This window comes from Anguilla anguilla, chromosome 2 (assembly GCF_013347855.1).
Source record: "Anguilla anguilla isolate fAngAng1 chromosome 2, fAngAng1.pri, whole genome shotgun sequence".
NCBI lineage: Eukaryota > Metazoa > Chordata > Actinopteri > Anguilliformes > Anguillidae > Anguilla > Anguilla anguilla.
The window spans coordinates 47,099,382-47,125,456 of record NC_049202.1 but is presented as its reverse complement, the minus strand read 5'-3'; the positions used below and the strand labels follow the sequence as shown (position 1 = coordinate 47,125,456).

General features: G+C 47.6%; 1 protein-coding gene across 5 annotated transcripts in view; it reads right to left on the bottom strand.

Annotated features, from left to right (window-relative positions):
- Positions 1-26,075, bottom strand: part of sdk1b (sidekick cell adhesion molecule 1b) — a 351,675-nt gene that overhangs the window by 45,301 nt on the left and 280,299 nt on the right. For all 5 annotated transcript variants that reach the window (XM_035405015.1, XM_035405016.1, XM_035405017.1 and 2 more), the window contains 10 exons: positions 25,293-25,474; positions 20,608-20,723; positions 18,532-18,727; positions 15,299-15,397; positions 13,280-13,471; positions 12,354-12,475; positions 7,513-7,622; positions 6,203-6,353; positions 4,753-4,990; positions 2,293-2,408 (listed from right to left, as the gene is read on the bottom strand). In XM_035405015.1, coding sequence (XP_035260906.1) covers positions 2,293-2,408; positions 4,753-4,990; positions 6,203-6,353; positions 7,513-7,622; positions 12,354-12,475; positions 13,280-13,471; positions 15,299-15,397; positions 18,532-18,727; positions 20,608-20,723; positions 25,293-25,474 — 1,522 coding nt within the window. The remainder of the gene's footprint in view (positions 1-2,292; positions 2,409-4,752; positions 4,991-6,202; positions 6,354-7,512; positions 7,623-12,353; positions 12,476-13,279; positions 13,472-15,298; positions 15,398-18,531; positions 18,728-20,607; positions 20,724-25,292; positions 25,475-26,075) is intronic.

Sequence of the window (26,075 nt, the reverse complement as noted above, 5' to 3'; positions counted from 1 at the left end):
AATCAAATATGAACTCTGAAAGATTACATATTGGAAGACAGAATGTCTACAGTGCAGTCTGAGTATTTGGACAGTGACACAATTTTTGTTCTTTTGTCTCTACTCCATCATGTTGGATTTCAAATACAATGAGGAATATGAGGTAAAAGAGTGGACTGTCAGCTTTAACTTGAGGGTATTTACATCCATATTGGGTGATCTGTGCAGGAATTACAGCCCTTTTTACAGATAGTTGCACCCATTTTAGGGGACCAAGTGTAATTGCACAATTGGCCGCTCAAATTGGCCACTTCTTGGCCAGCTGTGTGTCTTCGCATGATTAGTTAATGCCCAGAAAGCTAAAGGTCCAGAGTAGTTCCATCTGCATTCAGAATCTTGCTGTTGTCTCTCAACATGAGGACCAAAGAAGTGTCAGTGCCAGTAAAGCAGGCCATTGGGCTGAATAATTAAGATAAATTGATCAGACATAGTCAAAACAATGAGTGTGTCAAAATCAGCTGTTACATTGTTAAGAAGCAAAACACACGGGTGAGCAAATGACCTGGTAGAGCACGAAAAACCACTGTAGATAACCAAAGAATACTTTCAATTTTGGAGAAAAACCACTTTTCAATTGTCGAATGGACCAAGAACACTCTCCAGGATGCAGGCAAAGAGAAGACTACACCAGCATAACCTCAGAGGGTTCATCACAAGAACAGCCTCAAAAACAGAATGGTCAGGTTAGAGTTTGTTAAAAAAAACATACTGAAACATACTCTTATGGACAGATGACATGAATAATAACCTGTACCAAAGTGATGGAACGAAAAGTGTGGATAAAGAACCGCTCCTGATCCAAAGCATACCCCCTCATCTTTGAAACATGGTGGAGGTAATGTCATAGATTGGGCATGTATGGCTGCCTCTGGAACTGGCTCACTTTTTGATGATGTGTCTGCTGATGGTAGCAGTAGGATGAATTCTGAAGTGAACAGAAACACCTTATCTGCTCAGACTCAAAACGCATTGAACGGCACTTCAATTTGCAGCAGGACAATAACCCCAAACATCCTGCTAAAGCGACCAAGGAGTTTTTCAGGGCCAAAAAGTGGAATGTTCTTAACTGGCCAAATAAACCACCCGACCGGTATCCTATTGAACATGCTTTTCACTAGGTGAAGACAAGAATTTCTGACAAGGTAAAAATCCCCCAAAACAAAGAGGAACTGAAGATAGCTGCAATACAGGCCTGGCAAAGCATCACCGGGGAAGATTCCTAGTGTCAGGGGATGTCTATGGGTGACTTCAGGCAGTGATCGAAAGCAAACCAAATACTAATTTGTCTAATTTATTTTGGTCCCCTAAAATGTATAAAAAGGGCTGTAATTCCTACATGGACTACTTGATATAGAAGTAAACACCCTCATATTAAAGCCAACAGTCTACACTTTAATCCCATATTCATAGTTTCATTTCAATGTACTGGAGTACAGAGCCGAAACAACACAAATTTAGCCACTGTTCATATACTTATGGACGGCACTCTATGAATGCGCCTTCTCAAAGGCTTCCAGGCAGCGTTGAAAAATCACTGTTGTGTCCTTCCTAACAATCTACACCTGGCACAACTCCCTGCCAAATGTCAGAGGTCTGTCTTTTATATGAAAAGCAGCATAAAGAGGCACAACGTGCACAAAAAGAAAAGGAACATTTTAATATGAAGAAATAAAATCATTTGTTTAAACCATGGCATTACATAACCCAGGAACACATTATTTCTCTGACTTGAAAAATAAAAGACCCCATGAGAAGGTTACTCCACTGAATCCAATTAATTTGGTGACTCAAGCCTACGGATCACAGTAAATCAAAACCAAATCTCCGCACCGGGCAAGATCTTATCACTTCACTTCCCCGATGCTGATGCCCTGACTTAAAGATTCAGGCCCGTAGGTAATTAAAAACAGGGCTTTTAAAGCAGAAATCCTCCTATGCCCCAGAGAGGAAAGAAAAATCAACAGCAACTGTTACAACGTCTTACATCATGTTGAGCATCACGATTCTTTGAATGGTTAAGCTTTCCTTTTCTAGGAGGAGAAAAAGTAAAAAAGTCTGCACAGGCAACTCCATTTGGAAGGGCCTCAACTCAAATCCATTCTGTGGGTTAAACCTGAAACTGCTCAAACTGGGATCAGTTCCTGCTTGTACCTAACAAGACTTCCTAGGGCAAACAGCCTCAGGTAAATATAAACACTGTGGGTGAGGTCTTCCCCCAGCGCAGCTGTTCTTAATCAGATGGCCATGGCGTACCTTGTATCCCAGGATGTATCCGTTCTTCTGGTGCTCCGGCACGGGCCCCCAGGTGACCAGGATGCGCGTGGAGCTCACCGCCTCGGCCGTGACGTTCTCAGGAGCCCCAGACGGCACTGGGGAAACACACAGTCACCAAACGGTAATCAGCGCGAGCTGGACTCTTCTTATCACGGGCCTAATTGACACATGAATTTTAATCGTGATTGGTTGCGCGGTTCGGGTTCAGACGAGGGGCCCGGAGCAGGCGTCAGGCGGCGGAGTGTAAACAGCACAGCAGGCCGGGATGGAGCGCGGGGAGGGACACTAATGTATGCGGGAGCACACGTGCAGGATGGCGGACGGCTGCATTCACACGCAGGCCCATTAACGGGGGAGAAATACTCCAACAACGGGCCTCATCAGCCCTCTCCCACACGGCAAAGTGAAATTATCCACCCGAGCCTGCGTGCCATTACAGCATTGCAACAGCGCCCGGACACCAGTGTCATCAGCACTGCAAAATCACCTCCACGATCACACGGACCTCATTCCCCACGGCTGGTAAATGGGATTAGTAAAAAAAAATTCCCTATTTCACTTCAAAACAAAAGTGCTATTAGAGGTGTCCTCTGGAAATGAAACCCACATCAGACCATCTTTCGGGAGGAGTGGAATATAGCAGTTTGAGCAAGAAATGTATAAAAATATATTTAAAAAAAAATATATATATATATTAGTATCCCATGGGGAGGACAGCCAGACAATCAATACTCTGGTGCATCTACATTAGAGGTCTCCTCTAATCAAATGGGATTCTTCTGCCCAAATGAGTAAACTTGAAGAACAAGTGAAGATGATGAAAATGATAAAGTAGCAAGGCTAGTAAATTTGAAAATCATGGGGACAAAAACAACAATAAATTACAATTATGTGTCACACAATCATCCGACACCGATTTACGTTTTCTTTTAACAACCTGCGGACCTCTCGTTCATCTCACTAAACTCATCAGGTATGATTCCATTTTGCTACATTTAAACGCACATTTCCAGTGACTCCTTTCCAGAAATAATAACCACTAAGTAACCATGAAATATGAACACCTTTTCAGTAATTTAAAGGTTCTCATTTAACAACACATTAATTCTGGTGTTCAGATGGCATACTTTTCAAATACAGACATTGTAGGCTATATTCATCTTGCTGAAAAGAGAAGAACCATCTGCTGCAGGTGTGGAATATGCAGTGGATATCTCGGCAGCCATAAATAGACATAGATGATGCTGCTGGGGAATGTAAGGTCATGTAGACAGCATACCGTATGTGCCAAAAACTCTTCTTTGAATGTGACGTATATTGTATTGAAAGGCAATTAATTACGTTTACATACATTTATGGTTTACCATTACTTGAATATTATTTTAATCAGACTTAAATTGGACTTTGCAGCACAAAAGATTGCTTGCTTTTAAAACAGTTAAAATACTGCATACTACTGTTATTTTAAATGCTCAAAGACAGTTACACTGTCCTAAAATCCATACCGCTGATGGAATACATTAGGCCATGGTTTTCCAACCCTGTTCCTGGAGATCTACGACCCTGTAGGTTTTCACTCCAACTCTAACAAAGCACACCTCAATCAACAGCTAGAGATCTTGTTGAGATGCTCATTAGTAGAACCAGGTGTGCCAAATTCGGGTAGAACTGAAAACTTAGGCTATCAAAGTAAATTTAAAAAAAAATATGAATGAGAAACATTTCTCAGTGGTTTTAATGCTGAAGTACAATGGCCCAATATGGAAGAGTATGTAAAAGCAAAAACAATTATCACTGAAAAGAACAAACAACACTCAAAGGCATAAAATTGTTAATTGTAAACAATAACGATACTTTCATCCAGTCCTTCAAACAAATTAGCAGTTTGTTTCATGCCCTTTTAAGCCAGCGAAACTGGATTTGTTTCAGGATTCCCCCCCCTCCTCTGCATTCCCCCACCATAAGTGTATTTTGATAATGAGCCATTAACACAGCCCACCTGCCACTTTGTGTTTTTTGCACTTAATTCATAATGCATCTGTCCATTCCAAAAGGTACACGGAACAGACTCAATGGGAGAGCTTTCCACGCGAGCGTTGCTTAAAATGCTCCAGCAGAGAGAAGTAAAGACGTGAGTAGGCTGCAGGGAAAGTAAAACGAGCGAGTCAGCATCCGCTGCAGTAAAAGACACTCCTACACGGCCAGCGATGGGCAGAGAGCCTGCGGACGGAGCCGGCCAGTAGAGGCAGACTTTCTCAGTGGGCGGACTGCGGCGGGGCGGCGAGGGGGGAGGAGCCAGAGGGGCCGGCGAGGGGGGAGGAGCCAGAGGGGCCGGCGGGGGGGGAGGGGCCAGAGGGGCCGGTGAGGGGGGAGGAGCCAGAGGGGCCGGCGGGGGGGGGGAGGAGCCAGAGGGGCCGGCGGGGGTCTCGTTAATCTTACCGGACTCGCGGGTGCGGCCCTTCACCGTCTCGCTCCAGGGCCCGGGGCCGATGGAGTTGAAGGCCTGGATCTGCAGCTGGTACTCGGTCCACGCCTCCAGCCCCTCCAGGGTGGCCTCCCTCTCCAGGCGATCGCTCAGCACCCGGATCTGGGCCTCGCCCTGCTGGTCCGCCCGCCACAGCTTGATCCTGTAGCCCACCGTCTCCGGGTTACCGTTGTACTCGGTGTCCTGTAGGGGCTGGGGGAGAAGAGCGATCACTCTATCAGTCCGGTTATTTTGCCACTGCACCCCCCAACCCTGAGTGAGGCTACAGCACGGGCCCAGCTGAATGAGGCCACACCCTATAGCGTGGGGGCCTCTGCACCCTCCAGAAAGCCACATGGCTACAACGTCCCCAAACTAAGAAAAAACAACCAACACTTTTTCTATCTTTTGTGAAAAAGAAAAACAAGACCCTGATCATCAGTGTTAGATCTTGCAAAAGGTTCTGTGTTGCCCCCACCAGTGTTTTCTCCCCCAATGATTTCAATTCACGTTCTACTTCAACGGCAGATGTACCCAACTAACTTTTCTGGTCCTTCATCTCTTAGCTGTCAGAGTTAAACAAAAGATCCTAGTGGCAGTGGAGAAATGTGGGCGCAGTGAAGAGTAGGAGAAAGATGTCAAACTAGCGGAGGCATCAGCGGTGTTTCAATTTTAATTTCAATAGTAAAGAGGCTCAAACAGCGAAATTCAATTTCACCACTGACAACAACACATCAGCATTCTTTATTTCATGTGGATATCAATTGACATTGAGATGTCCAGTATTCATTGGACTGTATGCATCCTAATAGAATTTTCTAACACAATGATGAGTGATAGCAGGATATGATTTCCTGGAGCTACATATTGCAGTATCCACTCTTTGCATGGATTCACTCACTAAAAGGATGGTAATATCAAAGGACATCCTGAATAATTAAACTAAATTCAGCACAGCGAGCACAAAAAGGAGTCTTCATTTCAGCATTCTTCCTCACAAGCAGTTCATTGTTATCCAGACAATGGGGACCGTTGGGCAAAAAGAAGCTCTTACTGTAGTGGTATTACCCTTTTCGAATAGCTTGGATTAGCATTAGCACTGCGCTGTGGAAATGTTGTTTTACATCCTATGCAGAAATGAGGGCTTTGTTGGCTAATGGAGGCAACCGCTTTGTCTTTTCAACAAAAAATATTATTGTCTGCGCTGAATTTCACCAAACAAAAAAAAAAGAAAAACACGATTCAGTTCACAAGGTCATCGGACACCTGCTGGAGGACAGCCGTGGCAGGAGTTAAACGGGCTCATCAGACAGACAGCAGCAGTAAAGGACGCATTTACCAGCCATTGTTACCCTGAAAGTCAGCGAGCTGCTGGTGAGTGAGGAGGCGGGCGCGGGACGGGGGCTGCGTCGCGCGCGCACTTACCACCCATCGCAGCCACAGGCTGGTCTCGCTGGCCGTGCGCACGCTCACGCTGCTGGGGGCCAGGTCGGGCGGGGCCTGCAGGGTCTGGATCACGCGGGAGGGCTGGCTCATGGGGCTGGGGCCCACGATGTTCACCTGCTTCATGCGGAACCTGCGCACACACGGGGCGGGGTCTCAGTCACCTGACCACACGCGGGCCCGGGCCCTTTACTCCACACGCGCTCGTCTGCCCCGCCCACAGCACACAGATTACAGTCACGGACACGCGGTCATGACCTCACGGGAATCCGTGAAGGCTCCATGCCATCGTTGTTTATCTGAGAAAAGGCCGCTGACACAGTGTACATAGGAATTTGTGGACAGAAGGAAATGTATGGTGGCTGAGCTTATCTTTTTGTCCCTTGAGTCTGCATGAGGGCAAGATAATCCAAGATAGGCCACTGACCTGGAAATATAGTGTAGACAAACAGTTGCTGAAGTCAAATCCCATTATACGCTGCGGATAAGTGTGGTGAAAGAGCAGCGTGGGCTTACACTTGTTTTTGTACTTTATCAAATTTATTACTGAAAGCCTTAGAGTAGTAAGCCTGTAACCACCTGGAGCCACATTTATGAAATATTAAATGGATGGACTTATAGACCATTTTAAGAGTCTCCGGTCTGAATGTTAAAGCTTATAAACGTCCAACCAACGGTAATGAAATTGCGTCTGAAACACGACCCCTTTGAAATCAAGTGATTGAAACAGACTAATGGAGTAGCTTTAAAAGATGAAATGCTTTTCTTTCTTTTTTCTTTTTTTTTTTAAAAGAGACTACACAGGGACTGGAAGGCTGTTGAAACAGTGAATTATCAACAGCAAAGGGCTGTGCAGTTTAGTTTACACTGAGATAGAACAATGCTGCATTTGTAATATAATACAGAGACACAGGGAAGCTCAAAGTAAATAGGAGATAAGGGTCACTGTGTGTATATGTGTACAAGTACACACACACACACACACACACATACACACATGCACATGCACACACACGCACACATTACATTACATTTATTTAGCAGACGCTTTTATCCAAAGCGACGTACAAATGTGCATTTCATGGTCATGGACAACTACAAGACACAGGTTCAATAAGATACAATACTTATTTTGTACAGCTATTTCTAGCCAAGGACACAGTTCAGTTCACACAATGAACACTATTCTGACCTAACTTATGCCAAGCCAAACACACAAGCACGTACACACACACACACACACAGACTATTGCAGGCTACCTGTCTGACTGGCACACAGGGCGCATACTCACCTGTAGTGGGTGAAGGGGGTAAGGTTGGGGATTTCTAGCACCTGGGCGTCTGGCTCGTTCTCTTTTTCGTACAGGACCTTCCACTCGTCCTCCTCGCCGATGCCCCCCACCTGTGGGAGGGGAAGCGCAGGGTCAGGATATGTCACATGTGTCACAGCCCGGCCTCGGGCTGGTCCAGCACAGTGCCACAGGGCACCGCTGAGAGGGACTGACCATCTGTGCCATGCTGCCCTGTCCTAGCACACCACCTGGGGCACTGTGGGCTAGAGCTGGGGTAGAGCTCAAACACACACGCACTCACACCCACACACATACATACACACACACACAAACACTCACATACTGGCGCACGCACCCATTCACACACTCACACGTGCAAACACGTGATGCGAGCCTCACACAGCCAGCTAGCTGCAGTCACAGCAGCCTGTTAAAACAGGAACTAGCGAACTCTCTGCCATGCCTGCTGCCTCCCCCCCATTCCATCTCCAGCACTAGTTTATCATTAATGACTAAAAGAGTGAAAACATTTCCTCATTAACTGCAGCTTCACTCACACTTCTGCGCTGGTTCACAGCCCAAGGTGTCTGAAGCAGCACAAGGGCACGCAGTGGCAGGCATAAGCCCTGGAGACCAGGCCTGGAGCACCTCTCACAACTACATTTGTAAAGTTTTTTTTTTTGAAAGCGCACTGGCTCCTTTTTTTCCGGCTTGGCCCTCCCACGCCTCCCCAGGGACGGCGGGGCCTCCTTGCGCGAGCGTGTCTTTGGAGACGGCGGAGAACGCGCCGCCTCCAGGAGATTGGGCTCCGACCGGCCTCGGGCCAGGGAGACACGGGGCCACGCCGAGAACTCTCAGCTCCAGAAACCGCAAAGAGCGGGGGAGAGCAGGGCTTTAAAAGCATAACGGCAAATTTCTCACTGCGGGCTCCGTAAAGACCAGAGCCTGTGGTACAGTAAGCCTGCGTGTCAGCGTGATATATTGGAGAGTGGAGGCATCTTAAACTGGTAACTGCAGCCATATTTTACGCCCTGCGCGAATATAGATCCTGTTTATCTGTGACTCACGCCGCCCCGGCTCCTCGGCCTGCGAGGCGCTGAATTAGGGCCGGCGGCTGATATCTCCCGCAAGGTCAAAATAATCAAAGTGTCTCGCGGTACAAAGCGGGATTATTGATAAATATCTGTTCTGAGCAGGATTAATCTCTTCATCACGCTGCGTCACACGCAGGCTGAAGAGAGCCCACCGCAGAGCCGCCATTTGGGCCACCGTAGCGCAGCCGCACCGGATCGACTCAGAAAACAGAAAACACTGAAACCAGGCACGGACGGCACAAATTACGCTACATCAGCGCATTTACTGCAAATCGTGCGATTTTAATAAACTCGTTTCTGCAATAACTGCATCAAGAGGACTCCCTGAAAACTCTATAAACTGACTGAATATTAATCCAGTGTATTAAGAGGCAGTGTTTCCTGTGGAATTGATCTCTTGGTGTGGTGGTGGGTGTTCGAAAGGGGGGGGGGTGTAGCAAAGGCAAAAAAGTTTAAGACTATGAAAACATAACCTCTTGAGGTTTTATTTTTTTATATCTAAATCTATCTTATAGCTCTGATGAGCTCTTGATACAAGGAATAGCAGTTTGCAAGAGGTAAAAAGTAGTTTTAGATGTACTTTAAAACCATAAAAGGTTTGTTAACCCTTATATTGTTTGTAAATATTGAAGCAAAATAGGCCTGTATTTTGAGTTATGGTGGGGTGAGAACAATTAAAAGAGCACATTGTCCATCTAGAAGTTCTATCTTCAAGAATAGAGGACTATATAACCAAAATTGATACTCAAGAAAAGTTACATATTGCACTTTAAAAAGGACACTTCAGCTAAATTAACTCAGTTACCATGACAAAATAGTACTTAGTTAGAATGTTTTATCTTTTTATTTAACGATATAATTTGAGCTGGGTCCACATTCAAAGCCCTCTCTCTCTGTCTCTCTCACACTCAATGACAGAGTTTACATGCATTGTCCATGCAAAAAAAAAGGAAAAAGAAAAATGGTTTTAAAGATTCTGTTCTGTTACATTCTAATTCTACTGAGAAGCATGATACAGAAATTTCCTAACTAACTTAGATGCTTGATTAATGTATTTTTTATTAGCTAGTTTTATCTGTATTCATTTCTGGACACTGCAGCAGCTTGTGAGACTGCTCCTCTCGTTATAATGATAATCATCATTAGAATGCAGCCCTCTTTGTCAGCTGTAGCAACTGTAGCCTAACTCTCAGTTTTGCTAGCTCACTACATTCACAAAACCTTAAAAAGAAACACTTTCCCTTTTGTTTTCATGGGAAAAATCACCATGTTGTAGTATGGAAATGGAAGTAGTTGAATCACTCAAACATTTAAAATGCCCTCTTTTTTTTTTTTTTTTTTTTTTAATTCGCTCTGTTTTGGCGATTTGCCAACAATTTGCGGCTGCGACATCCGACGGGCTTCTCCAGGTCACCATTTTAATCAGATGTATTGTACCATTATAACAGTAGCTCTAGATTTTTAAAAAATGGTAGGCGCGTTACCTACGTAGCTCAACTGGAACAGGTTCCGTTTCGGCTCAAACAAACACTGTTTATTTTCAGATAACGTTACATATTTATCGCATTTATTTTTTACTTGTCCGATCAGACAACTGCATGAGGCATTCCCCTTTCCCGAACAGAGTTAGGATCCGCCAGTTGTCATCACCGAATGATAGTTAACGCCAGCGCTTCAGATGGGCAGGAGCTGTCGGGACTTGTATATGAGTACCGACTCTTCTTTTGATTACCAACATTCATTTATTTTAAACAGTATGTATATATTAGGTATCGGCACTTAGTTTGGTCCAATTAAAACACTGGTTAACACTATGGTATGTTTGTAATATTTGAAGCGCCGCTACCTACCTTTTCCTTGTCTTTCGGTGGCTAAAGAAAAAAAAAGTGCCAGACCGTGCGACATTCGCGCGCTACAAGTCTTCCGACCACCTCAGAAAGGAGCAAGCACGGAGCGCGCGGCCTAGGCTCTTTTTGAAAATAAATATGTGGACGCGACAGTATGGATTTGAAACGCATTTAGGCAGAAATATTTAGAAAATTTTTAATTTATGATTTTAATATATAGGCTATATACAGTATATATATATTTATTTAATTTTAATTTTTTTTATTTATTATTATGGTGTGGCGGCAAGGCGCCACGGCAAAACCTTACCAGCGGAAACGCTGAGAGGGAAAACAACCATTGCAACAGCAACATGCAATTTACTTTGAATAATACTGAGTACTGAATAATACTTTGAATAACAACTGAGAAACAATTCCTTTTTCTGTTATTTATATACCATATTAAAGGTTTCAGGTGGTCACATTTATAGAAAATGAGTAAATAGCAAAAATATTCTTCATGTAAGCATCAGGATCAAAGGGGAAGGCACACTGTTCCTGACTGTGTGATGATCACAGACTGATTGATACGATGTCAATGACATACGAGTGACACCATAAAAGCAGAACTATTACAACCTGAATTCAACAGCCCCATCTAAAAGCTGTTCATTCCTTTGCACATTAAGTGCCTTTCAGTACTATAATAAAGGCTTGAAAACACATCTCAGGACATTGGGCTTTCTTTCATAAGCGGTTACCAAAGCAGCCTTTAGCAGCCTGGTTCTTGGTATATGCGACAGAAGCCCTCCACTGGAGGCCTTACGGGCACTCTGGATGTGGGGCGGCTCATCCTGGCTTAATCCATTAATATCAGTGATCGCATTTATGCATCCTAAGCTGTGGATGTATTTGTGAAATTGACACAAATCAAGGCCCCCTCGGCATAGCCTTACATAAAATGTTTTTAATTTAAGTTGATAGATTGCTTTGCTGTTCAGCAGTCATAAGAACGAGTTGGGTTCTCCGTGGGGAAGAAATGAAATGAAGCCTGCCAACCTAAAATCAAAGCAGAGTGAGAAAATTTAACATTAAAGCACGTACACGTGCAGGAATACTAAGCTTGGCTAGATTTCTTTGGTATTTGCCTCAAATAAAAACGCAACTGTTAGTAGAGAAGTGAAATGCATGGATTTGTTTACACGTATTTTAAATATGCATGGTTTTATTGCAAGCAATATTCCCAGGGAACCTGGCACTGGCCGTGGTTGCTTAAATAGCCTTTCACTTAAACTGCCCTTATTTCTGAGCCAAGTAATTCCATCCATCAATATTCCAGGATACACTACAAGGCAAATGCAGTAATACCCTTAATCATCAAAGTTAGACCCAAACCATGTATGGAAACCAGAGTGATTCTAAATCACTGTGTTAATCAAAGTTAATCAAACAGCTAATTTCTTAATGCCTCCAAATTATGTTGATGTAGTGCTTTAATGTGAAATATTTAGCTCTGATAGAGTTAATCTTTACAGTGACAGACAGAAAACTGCAAAACAAACTAATTTCAGAGCTTTCAGATGTGGGAAAAAACTGTTTGGCATGTGGAAAAGTCCATTCAACTTCAAATCCATGAATAAGCACCTCAAGTTTCACTTACAACCAAGAGACACATATTTGGAACCTCTCAGTAACATGTAGTCTATAACTTCAAAAAATAAAAATAAATAAAAAAGTACTAACATCTTCAACGTGACAAAAAACAAAAGATGAAATATGGCACACGCTGTGCACCACAGCAAGACAAAACGTTTGCCACAGAACCAAGTTTATTCATTTGATGTACCTCCATGATTTCGTTTTGACATTATCGATTACAAGGCAGGGAACCAAAGTCACATTCAATCTCTCCACTGACCTGGCCCTCAACAATCCATTTGGAGATAGATGTCTTCCCATCATCCCCTGCCCGGAACTTCAGTGTGGCAGAACGGGGGCTTATGTTGGAGATAACAAGGTTTGATGGAGGTCCGGGAAGTTCTGATTTTCAACAATAACAGCAGACTTTTATGGACATGGTTTCATACAGAAAAACATCAACACAAATGAACAATTCATTCAAGTGAACAGCACTGCAGACAGCATGTGGCATGTGAGGCTTCACGATAAGGGTACATTTTCCAGCTGCGGGATTTCACGTGTGCAAAGGAGAACATTTATGCATGCTTTTATTTTTAATAACGCTTCCCCCTTTAACTTTAATCAAAGGGAGCAAACTCAATATCTGAAAATAGCTGTTTCATCTCCATAAAGTCCCCACTGAGCTGTGTAGCACTCTTTGGTTCTGTCATGACTTACAATTTGCAGTTTATCAACAGGCATAATGGCTGCAGCTTGGCTTTTAGCCAGAATCACACATACATCATTTTACACTGACAAACACAGCGCCTCTAAGCTAGTTTAAATTAATACTACTTCTCTATGTGCGATTTTTGATTCATGGCTGAGCAAAAATAGCGACTTATCAGCTTCCATAAAGACAATGGCAGCTTAAGGGATCATTATTCATTTTCATACTGATCCATGTGCAAAGCTAAAGACTGCTGTCTGCCAAACACGAGCCTACTGAAATGCAACTGACTAAAGAGGGAGATTTCCGGGGATAAACAAAGGCTCGGGAGTTTTACTTGTGGAAATAAGACAAGCAGGAAGACGAGACAAAAAAAAAGCACCGAGACGCTGAATAACTGCAGCGGCTGGAAGCGCTACATGCTCTCCCTGAATCAACAAGCAGGGAGTCGAGAGCCCCTCGTGAAGCGGCGTCCCCAACCCAGCGGCACTGACCTGGCGGGACCCCGGAGGAGATGGTGGAGGAGGTGGGGGTCCCCATCCCGGCCTGGGTGATGGCGGCCACCTCCAGGGTGTAGGTGGTGAGGGAGGTGAGGCCCGTCACCTTGTACTCCAGCGTGGTGTTGGGAAGCGTGCGGGACACCCGGGAGGAGTTGAGCCCCTGCACCTCCCAGGACACCAGGTAGCCTGCGGGAGCAGAGCAAACGCTGAGCGGGGGGAGGGGCCGGACGCTCCAATCTACCAATGAGGAGGAGGAGTCAAGGATCTTACTAAGGGAACCTGAGGGCCCCGAAGAGCTAACGAGAAAACAGGAAATCCACCCAGCCTTCAGCTACCTATCAATCGGCCCCACACGACTCCCTCAGCCAAGCCAGCTTTCTCACTGAGGGTCTTACACACACACTCACGCACACACACACACACACACGGTGGATTTGTGAAATAAGAAAAGGAATAAAAGGGAAAAAAATTCCCCCATTTTGGTAAGTTGAGTGTTATTTAATGGTAAATGGTTACGGTAGTTTATCTTCTGCCACAGGCCTAGACAGCACGTGAACTTTCAGCTAACACACAGCTAACACTAAAACACTTAATGCAGTGTAATGGCTCGGCCTGGCTGAATGGTTCAAATTCAATTCCTCTGGAGCGAGCTGCGAAATGAAAAAAATGGGCTCCAATATTAGTGACCCTGCAGGCGAAATATGGAACCGCACTCACATGAAAAGGCACGTTATCTGGACTTTGGACACTACTCCTGGACCTGTGTCTAACAGAGACTAATAGCCGGCAGAGGTCCTGTATAATTTGCTGTTTATCAGGAGTATATTCCCCTTCAGTCAGCACTGTTTCCAATCACAGACTGTCCTTTCACATTCAGCCTCTCATACATCAAAGTTTGCACTGGGAGACAAGAAGCAGGAATGGCCAGCGCTCGGGGAGAAAACAATGCCGTGTGTCCCCCCCGACGATGACCACTGCCCCGAATCATTTCAATTTAATCTACATCCAATCTCGCTCACTTCTCTGCTTCTTTACTCTCCTACCCTTTAATGGCTACCAGATGCTTTTTTGCTCTTTTTTTACTCCTTCTGGTGGAACAACATGTGTTTGCACATAACCTTTGCTAAATTGGGTGCGTTTGATCTTCCCTCAGTTAAAGTGTCTGATGAATTGTTTCCTGATGGTAACTTGCTGGGTTACTGCACACAGCGCGTATATAAAGAGGTACAGTACTGCCGGAGCCATCCCTTAAAAAACAAGGCTGTGAAAAGAGAGAGCAATATTTCTGCCTTGATACCTCAAACAATGATGTTAGTTAATGGCCTTGGTGCAAAAACCCAATGAAGTGTTAAATAGAACCGTATTCATTAAAACAGCTGTTACAACTCGGAATTCTTGCTAAATTAAAATGGAACACCTTTCAAAAAAACCTACCTCTGCACGCAGTAATACAATGTTAAGGCAAATTTAAGCAGATGGGAGCCAGATCTGACTTTATATTGGGACAAAAAAATATTTCAATGCGCAATAAATCACTTTGAAAGGGACACAAAAGAAGCACTAGCAAAAAATCCACACTTGGAAATCAAGATCTGGATATGAATAGCTGGGGATTAAAACAAGCATTTCCTCATGCAACTACATTAATTTTATGACAGGGGAAACGCATTTCATGGTGTTTCATCATTATATGATATGTATTTCTATTTTTATCTTTTTTTAAAGAGTATGATAACAGGGTATGGAGCTGTGTGTATGTTTGGTTTAGTTTTCATAGAAAATGAATGCGTTCTCAAAAAGGCAGTAGCACAGACCAGAGTCTGATCGTACAGGGCCAGGGGGAACGGGAGGAGATAGGACAAGAAGAAAAGCAAGGACTTCAAAGGCCCAGTGTGCAAATTTGCAGGGCTCAGCTCGCCACCTCTGTGGCGCCCCATGCATAGGAATGCAGAGACTGGAGAGAGGGAAGTGCGCTGGGACCCGTCTGCGCAGGTGGTGGGGGAGGAGCCTAACCTGTGATGATGCCGTTCTTTTCAACAGGCTCCTGCCAGCTGACCCGCAGAGAGGTGTCCAAGATCTCTGTGAAGCTCAGGTGACCCACCGGGCCAGGGGCTGAAACAGCACGCAAACACACGCACACAGACACATACAAACATGTGCAAATGCACACAAACACACACATACAGACATGTGCAAATGCACACAAACACACACACACAGACACATACAGACATGTGCAAATGCACACAAACACACACACACAGACACATACAGACATGTGCAAATGCACACAAACACACGCACACAGACACATACAGACATGTGCAAATGCACACAAACACACGCACACAGACACATACAGACATGTGCAAATGCACACAAACACACGCACACAGACACATACAGACATGTGCAAATGCACACAAACACACAAACACAGACACATACAGACATGTGAAAATGCACACAAACACACGCACACAGACACATACAGACATGTGCAAATGCACACAAACACACAAACACAGACACATACAGACATGTGAAAATGCACACAAACACACGCACACAGACACATACAGACATGTGCAAATGCACACAAACACACAAACACACGCACACAGACACATACAGACATGTGCAAATGCACACAAACACACGCACACAGACACATACAGACATGTGCAAATGCACACAAACACACGCACACAGACACATACAGACATGTGCAAATGCACACAAACACACGCACACAGACACATACAGACATGTGCAAATGCACACAAACACACGCACACAGACACATACAGACATGTGCAAATGCACACAAACACACGCACACAGACACATACAGACATGTGCAAATGCACACAAACACACGCACACAGACACATACAGACATGTGCAAATGCACACAAACACACAAACACAGACACATACAGACATGTGAAAATGCACACAAACACACGCACACAGACACATACAGACATGTGCAAATGCACACAAACACACAAGCACACGCACACAGACACATACAGACATGTGCAAATGCACACAAACACACACACACATGCACGCACACATAGATGCAAACACATGCACACAGACACATACAGACATGTGCAAATGCACACAAACACACGCACACAGACACATACAGACATGTGCAAATGCACACAAACACACGCACACAGACACATACAGACATGTGCAAATGCACACAAACACAGACACATACAGACATGTGAAAATGCACACAAACACACGCACACAGACACATACAGACATGTGCAAATGCACACAAACACACAAACACACGCACACAGACACATACAGACATGTGCAAATGCACACAAACACACACACACAAACACACCCAACCACATGCACACACACATGCACGCACACATAGATGCAAACACATGCACACAGACACATACAGACATGTGCAAATGCACACAAACACACACACACAAACGCACGCACAAACATACCCAACCACATGCACACACACATGCACGCACACACAGACGCAAACAGACACACACACGCACACATACCCAACCGCACACATGCACACAAACATGCATGCACACATAGACGCAAACACACACACACACACACACACACACACAGACACACAGAAACGCGCACACACATTCAAACAAGTGCACACACACAAAACAACCATTAGAAAATTCTTGTGCAGTGCAGCTGGAGAATGGAACCCAGCACAGTTTGATCCTTATAAATAGATTTATCATAGAAATATGATACCGCACTGTCTAAAGGCACTACTATCAGTCTGCTGATGTGACACACAAATTATACAATGAATATTACACTTGTCCTTATTATTAATAGAAGCATTAAAGTGGTGCTGTGAGAGTAAAACTTGAATATGCCACTGCTTGTCCATATTTGGTATTCTGTTGAAAGAATACCAAATGTGGTCATAAAATGAACAGCATACTGTACGTCAGGGCAACTGGGAAAAAGAAAAAAGCACTACAGTGTTAAGCAGCCATAAGAAGATGAATCATTAATCAATAGAGTAATGTGGTTTAAGCAGGGGGAGGGGGGGCAGATACATGCATGATCTATTCCATTGAGCGACACACGTTTTCAAATCCTACTTTATCTCTGGATTTTCTGCAAGCTATTTTCAACCTTTTTATAAGACAGTTCTGGAGAGTAATGTAAATCTGTAAAGAAAACCAGTTTTTAAAAAATATATATAAATATTTAAATCATACACACATACTGTAAAACCTCTTTAATTTAAATTTAAGTGCATCGAACCAGAATATAATACTGCAGCTCTAAACTAATACTGAAAATGATGCGAGAGTTCACATGAATCGCAGTCAAACACACAGAACACAGCTTCCTTTTGATACGATCATAAACACCACAGCGAACGCAGCGTTCACACCAGTGCTCCAGCAATTCAAACATCCTTCGCTCTTCAAAGATAATGCACAGCATTTTAATTGTCCCTCCATTTAAAGTTACTCGTATTGTCTGCACATGCCAGAACAGCCTGAGCGGTTATAGCGGATCTGGCTGGCTGTGAAAGTGAAGTCTCTTTTTACAGCGGCGCACACCAATTACCGCAGCAGATTGCAGATTTTCGGAGGGGAGGGAAACAAAGTGCAGCCACGACCGAAATACAAAGCACCAAAAATGAGGCAGAGAGATGAAGTGCCCGGAGGGGCGAGAGGGAAAAAAGAGCGACGGAAAATTGCCTGGGCAGAATCCGTGTGTGCGGGCGGGCGAGAGAGCGGGTGAGAGAGTGGGTGAGAGAGTGGGTGAGAGAGAGAGAGCGAGTGAGAGAGAGAGAGCGAGTGCGCGGGCGGGCGAGAGAGCGGGTGAGAGAGAGAGAGCGAGCGCGCGGGCGGGCGAGAGGGCGGGTGAGAGAGTGGGTGAGAGAGAGAGAGCGAGCGTGCGGACGGGCGAGAGAGCGGGTGAGAGAGAGTGCGAGAGAGAGCAGGCGGGCGACAGCGGGTGAGAGAGAGCGGGTGGGCGAGAGAGAGCGAGCACGCGGGCAGGTGAGAGAGCGCAAGAGAGAGCAGGCGGGCGACAGAGCAGGTGAGAGAGAGTGGGTGGGCGGGCGAGCCCGCATGCGGGCGAGCGAGAGAGCGGGTGAGATAGAGCGAGAGTGAGAGCAGGCAGGTGAGAGAGCAGGCGGGCGAGAGCGCAGGTGAGAGAGCAGAAGCCGAGCGGAAGCCGACGGCGGCGCTCACCGTCCTCGTGGGTCTGCACCAGCTGCGGGGGGCTGCTGGGCCCGTCCCCCGGCGTGGTGAAGCACAGCACCGACGTCAGGTACCAGGTGAACTTCCTCAGCCCGCTCACGTGGCCCAGGTGCCGCGCCCCGTGGAAGTCCGGCGTGATGGTCACCACGGTGACGCTGTCCGGAAACTGCTCCGGCCACGCCAGGAGCTGCGTGTGTGAGGAGAGGGGGGGAGGGGTCGTTATAAGTCAACGGTGAAATGGCACTGCTTGCTGCTTAATGAGCCTCAGGCTGTGGGGTCAGACGTAAAGCCCTCGCTGGGAACGACAGGCGGACTTTAGAGTCTCTAAAAGAGCCCCCCGGCCTGTTTCTCTCACGCGTCCCCCGGGGGGTCTGCGAGCATGGATTTCCTGTCGCGCCGCAGTCAATCGCATGATGCCATCGACCCTTTCAAATTTGAACTTTAAGGAGCGTCTCCAACTTACTCCAGATGAAATTGTTCTTCTCGGCCACGCTCCTGTTCAATAACTGTAATTTAGCAGCGGTGCTTGGGAGATTGGAGTTATAGGGTCTTCTGCACTGGCTCAGATTGCTCCTTGATCAGCGCTACCTGCTTGGAGGAGGTATAGACAAGATTCCATTCCTTTTAAAAAAAAAATTATTCACTGATATCTAGAGTGCTGCTGTATAAGGCAGACATTTTGCTGAAAGGGAAGCAGGTCTTTTATCTGCCTTTTAATATAAAGGTGAAAATAAAGATCGTTCTCAGGCGTTCTCGGGCAGCTCGGCTCGGGAAGTGGCTCTAGTTGTATTGAGCGGGCGGCGGAGCACTGGCTGATCTTTCGCTTCACACGACTGCCAAAAAGCAATTCAGCAGAGCAGCTTCATTCAGTTTGGAACAAAGGCTGTCAATAGGCATAAGCTGAGGCAGCAGGAAACAGGAACTATAACAAGAACTGGGCGATTGGTCAGGTGCTGGATGCTGCTGAACATTGTGGGATTGAAAAAAATCTCTAAAGGAAACTTGATTTTTCCTGTCTTGTCCTCTCAGTGTGAATGCGCTGTCCTCCACATCAGAGCCTGGTGACTCCTGACCTGGAGCATCACGTGCCACTGGTTTCATACACACGCGCAAACAGACCAGACTGCCAAACAGACACACAATGCCTCACAGCCGAATCCCTTCCCCGTATCACCACCGCTTGGAGAGGGAGAGAACAGAAAGATGGACTCACTTTAAAAATGTCTTTTTCTTGCCAGATGTGCTTAAATGTGCTGGGACTTCAGTACAGCGGGTGTAACGGAAACATCAATGTTGTCTTGAAGGCAGCGATGCTTCATGTGTCAGACTTCCCAAGGTAACGCAAAGCTTGTCCACTGCACCTTTCTGAGGCTGAATCTGCATTAGTCTCAGACTGAATGTGCAGGAGCTCAGCCTACAGCCAGAAGCTCCCTTGCCTTCATTGTTCATCAAGCCTAAGAGGCTTAGTGGAATCTTGTCAGGTTACCACTTGAGTGTCGGAGAAGAACACAAGCATTTCAAATCCAGTGCCCAAACTAATTTATTTATTTATTTGTTCATCTATCTATTCATTTCCACTGCTTCACAGACGCCTCCAGGTGAGCAGTGGAATTGGGGTAGAAGGGCTAAATTTCACAGCAGAAACAGGAGAGCACACCTGACAGTCAGATGGGAGGAGAGTTGGGACAGCAGCCACAGTACCAGAGCTTCTAAACCAGAGGTGGGGAACAAGGGCCGTATCGGTTTCTGGTTCTCACGCCAACTTCAGGCCTTAATTACTTGGCTAGCTCTAACACTTACGCCTTCTGACATTTGAGCCACATTTCTTGATGAGGCTGCTCTTGTGTACCGATATGGGACCAAATCTACAAGTGAATCAGTGTTGGTGTATGCAGCTGATTAGCGTATTTAGCCAGGGTAACCTGTGGAAACCAAAGCCTGCATAAACGCCGATCCCCCAGGCCTGGATTTGCTACCCTTGTTCTAAACCCATGGCCCTGTATGTCTAGCAGCAAACATGAGGAGCGTGTCCCTTTATGAACCGAAATGAGAGCCGCTCATTCTCACCTTGTACCCCTGATTGATGCCGTTGATGAACTGCTGCGGGGGAGGGTTCCATGTGAACTTGATTGTGGTTGAGTCCAACGCTTTGGCCTCCACGTCCTGAGGGGGCGCCGTTGGCACTGAAAAAAAGACAGGAAAGTGCAGACAAGCCGTAAGCCCCACCTCGGGATTCACCTTTCGCACCTTTCCGCCGGACGGCACAACTAAAGATGGCCGGCTTCTTTCCGCACACATCCCTGCTTTTTTTTATTGCCCGCTTCTGCAGACTGTGCGACGGGGAGAGTGCGTCTGGAGGCCCATACTCCAGTCTCAAGCACGGCAGTAATTTGCCGTGTAACGGGTGGGGAGCCACAATATCCAGTAATGATGTTATTCTGCCGCTTTAAAGTGCGGCAAAGTGCAGAGTGAGAACGTACACTTTTTGATTTTGAGAGAACCGAAATGTCTGCCAGACACTTCACTGTGACTGCATAGCCTCAGCCCTTCCTCTAAAGTAATATCGCTGTGACATCCCGGCACCCAAACTGCATCAAAGAGCTTATCTGAGCTTATGTGTCTAAGGGACAGATGGAAACCGCCGCCGCTGCTGTGTACAGTAGCCAAGCTTGTTTGCCAGCCTCAGTCTGATTTCCTGCAGATTGAACATGTGACACACCACACTGGCCTGGGCCGCAGTGCAGAGAGAGAGACGGAGCGAAGCAATCGCCACCGAAAGGAAACAGGCGTCGAACGACTTAACTGTACATCTCAGAGAAAAAAACGCACGCAATCTCCTGCTTTCAATTAACCCAACCTCATTTTCTGCCCTGTGAGGAGGAGGGGGGGGAAATCAGTGTTTCTGCAGAGAGCTTTGGGAGGAGGAAAAGTTTGATAATTAGATTGTGATAAAAAAAACGTCCAATATCAATTTGGCCTGATCTGATAGTCGGCGGCACCTGACCCGGTGGTGAGCGGGGAGTTAATTGAGTTCTAATGGCCGGGGCCCAGGTGGGGGGGGATGCGGCGGACGATGCGCGGGGCCCAGGTGGGGGGGGGGGGGGCGCGACGGACGACGCGTGGGGCCCAGGTGGGGGGGGATGCGGCGGCCGACACGCGGGGCCCAGGTGGGGGGGGACGCGGCGGCCGACACGCGGGGCCCAGGTGGGGGGGGACGCGGCGGCCGACGCGCGGGGCCCAGGTGGGGGGGGACGCGGCGGCCGACGCGCGGGGCCCAGGTGGGGGGGGACGCGGCGGCCGACGCGCGGGGCCCAGGTGGGGGGGGACGTGGCGGCCGACGCGCGGGGCCCAGGTGGGGGGGACGCGGCGGCCGACGCGCAGGGCCCAAGTGGGGGGGCCCGGCTGGCCTAATCCCCCCCACTTGTCAGTGTGACGGAGAGGGGCCCCTCAGCAGAATGCTAAAGACACTCATTACCAGGCGGCGCTGCGCCCACGTCACTGCTGGGGTGCGGCGCTCGCTCCAAAACTGACAGCTGTGTGACACGCGGTCGATATCGCCGCGGGGACCGGACCCCTCCGCCCCCGCGCTCCCCGCACCCCGGGGCCCTGTCACGCGGCGGCGGCGCCGACGGTCCCCTGCGCGCGTCGCTCTGACTCACCTGTGGCCCCCGAGGTAAACACGCGGGCGCTCACTGGCGGTTTCAGCGGAGTGCCTCGACCTCCGAACCGCGACCCGCGGAGAGAGTCCCGCGCCCGCGATGCATTACTGAGCACGGCACGCACGCCCGCCATGCGGGACAGCGCAGCCTATCGGCACCCACACCCCGGCAACGGGATGAAAAGCCCTCAGGCCCCCTCTCCACCGCCTGCTTTCAGACTGTACCGCCATCACACCTCAACAGCATGAATGACACGTATAAAGAACGCCTGCACTGCTAATGAGCAGAAAACCGCTCAATCTCTCTGTCCAAAAACGCTAATCCAAAAATAAATGGTGGTAAATGAGAGTACTTCCTGGGTTAAAAACAGAGGCGGTACGGATCAAGCAGCGCCCGGATTCTCTCCCTCCTGATTGGGCCACAGACTGAGAGCTCTACGTCAGTCCTGGGAAGGATTCACATCTGTGCAAGGCCGGCTGGCCCAGGCCGGTCGGGTTGGTGCTATTTGGGGCGCCTCACAGCGGGAGCCTCAGCATCTCGCCGTGGGGTGCACTCGGACCCAGGTAACCCCAGCTCTCCGCTGGGCGGGGCCACTTCTGACATGAGTGACACGGCAGAGGAGCCGGCTCCCTCCTCATATTTCAGTTACCCTCCCAACAACACCTCCCCCCTCTCAAGGGTACCGCAGGTGAACGCGATAAATAAAGTGGCCGCGCGTGTCCCCGCACAGCCGAATAAGGGGAACGTCAAACCCCATAAAGCGCCGCGCGTTTCTGGGAGCTCTGTTTCAGCGAGCTCCTCTTCATGTCTACGCTGGGTATCTTTAATTCACACTGTGAAACAGGGAGAATATATGATCAAAAATGCTATATAAAATACAGTTACAGTGTGTGTAAAAACACATTATGTATGTATGTATGTATGTATGTATGCTGTGATCAGGACAAAGATATATCGCACGCACTGTAAGGAGAAGCAGGCCCCTAATCTTCTCATCTTACTCATTTTCGAGGAAAGTGCGTTTGAAGACGTGATGGAAATAGACGGGAAGTGAAGTTCAAAGCAGAGGAGCCAGTGAAGTGAATCCTGGACATCACGCTGCAGGGGGAGCAAACTAGCAGTGAGGACTCATCCAATTACGCTCTTACTTGTGCCGTTCGGCGCGCGTCCCGAAGCGCTCTCCCAGGGTGCAGCGGGCAGACGCGCTTTATCAGCCAGTGACACAGCGGGCTGCGGGCCGGCCGAGCGCGGCCCGTAATGTCTTAATTAACCGCGCCGCTCGAAAGGCTCTCGGCCATCGACAAGCCAGACCAAGGCCGATAACTGCCCTGCTCGCTGTACGAGAGACACTGATAGCATTTCCATAAAGACTGTACGGGTCTTACAAATAATATGCTTACATCCAAAATGGGTCTGACAATTCTGCCGGGGTCCGTTCAGACAGTAAGGTTCTTACTGATAGCACGAATTGAGATTGCGGTTTGTTTTTTTTGTTTGCCCTTCACATGCAGTCAGTAAATCCACCGGCAAATAAAAGAGGAAAAGCAAAAACAGAGAGCTGCGAAAGCGGTCGGGTTTTTTTTTTTGGTAGGCAGACTCAAAATAAAGCGAGTGAGCCAACACTACGGAGCATTAAACCTAAATGTGATGTGTGTCTGCCAGCAGCTCGGCTCCTGGTGTCTGGGGAGGCTCTGAGCAGACCTTACTAACCAGGGCACAGATTCACTCATCTCACAACAACTGCGCTCCCTGTTTTCTGCTAACCCCTGTTGCCATTTGCTGCCAAAACTGAACTGCCTGTCGTTAGATGGAAATTTTTGACAACTTTCAAGAGAGCCTTCCTCTGGAAGCGTGCGTGCTGGAACACGGAGGTCTACGGAGCAGAAAGCCAGAGCCCAAAGCCCATTAGTCAGACGGGAACCGCTGAAGAGCAATTAGGTAAACAAAGAACCGAAACTTCACATATCCATAAATGCACCGAGCTCGGGGACGCGAGGCTTGGAGCTCGCTCCTTTCTCTTAACCAAGTCCCTTTGAATAGCAGCACCGAGCCCGCCGCTGCTCATCTGGAATAATGGGGGCCCTTCCAGACGCCGCACGGAGAGAGCCGCAGCACTACCCTAATGACAGGGATCACAGGCTGTTTTTCACCCTCAATCACACACCGCAATGCCATTAATGATGTGTGTAATTACCCATCTACTCAGCTTCGTGCATCAGCCCTGGAGTACCGAGGCTGCGGGCGTCTGGCACGGTGCAGGTATAGTTTAAAAATGTTACGACCATGTAACTCCTTAAAATCTCCCCCGGGAAGACATTTTGCTTTGGGAATGACCACTCCTTCAAATACACATATGATTTGTCAGATTTGAAAAACAATTCAGTGGTTGTTTTTAAGCACAAAAAGAGGACATGACTTATAATCTTGAAAATAAACATTGGAAGACAACAGCCCGGTCACCTACAGTTTGTCATTACCAGTGATCTGGCGTCTTCAGGACAGCACTCACAGGAAGTGAAGGCAATCAGAACTTAGCGGTGATTCCACGCTGAGATTGATTTTGACTCTTGGTACAGTAATTCCAAAACTTTGATTGCCTTGGATATATCGAGAGCTTTCAACAACGTCCCTGATGTGCCTTCACATAAAACAAACCGGATAAATGAACAGCCTCTGCTCGCCGTTGCCTGTGAGACAATAAATTTGCCCTTCTTAAAATAATAATTTAAACGGCCAATCGGACCAGTAGTTAAATGTTCTAATGGGTTTTATCTCTTCCGCTAACGGTGCCGCGGTTAATGACGTATGAAAAGCTGTGACTCACAGCGAGAGGGGAGCGCCAGCGCCCGGCGGAGTCTAATGACCTGCCCTCAAGGTCAGAGGAGGCCCTCTGAGATAATTGCCTCTAACGAGATTAACCTCAAAGTGGGAGGGCCCCTCTCCCCGCGAGGGCGTCCCGTCCCAGGGCGGAGGACGGGCCGTTAGGAGGGCGGCCGTCTCTGATTGTTCGCGGGCAGCGCGGCTCGCGGCCGGTACTGGCGGATTCCGGGGGGAACCTGGAAGAGGCGTTAAGGGCTGAGGCCGGGGACTCACCTCCCTGCAGCGTGTACTCTGTGACGGGCGGGCTGAACACCCCCAGGCCCGCCCCCGTGTACGCCGCCACCTGGATCTCATACTGCGTCCAGATGATCAGATCCCTAATCAGGCAGTAGTTAATCTCAGGGCTGCTGATGTTCTTCTGCTGGTACTCCCCAGGGAGGCCGGCCAGGCGATACCTGAGCCAAAGCAAATGAGACACACACACACACACACACCACACACACACACACCACCACCAGACACACACACACACACAGACACACTATTACTATTAATGGTTACAATTAAAAATCTCCCTTATACTCCATGGCAGCTCTACTACTGACAAGTGCTCACAGCACATTAAATATCATGCTATTATCTGTTAACCCCAAAGCAGCAAAGGGAAGTCCCCTTTCTGCTGTCAAGGTTAACACAGTAGATAGTTATTTTATTTCAGATATCAGCAGTGATAACAAAGCCGTTTGCCTGCAGAGGGTTGAGGAACACGGAACGTGAGGATAAAACATGGAAAATGTCCCCCTGCCACACGAGGCTCAGCTGCGGGGATGAAGTGGGCAGCCTAATCACTTCAGCCTGCCCGTCAAATCCCGCCAAGCAGCCCAAAACACCGCGGCAATCTTTCCCCCTGATTACGCCCGAGGAACCATTTCCATCAGCACCCCCGGGCCGGCGTGAGGAGAGGGAGAGAGGAGGCGCGGGGGCGCGGCGCTGTTAGCGCCAGGGCTGTCATTGGGCTGCTGGGAGGAGGAGCGCGCCGCGGTCTCTCTGCTTGGT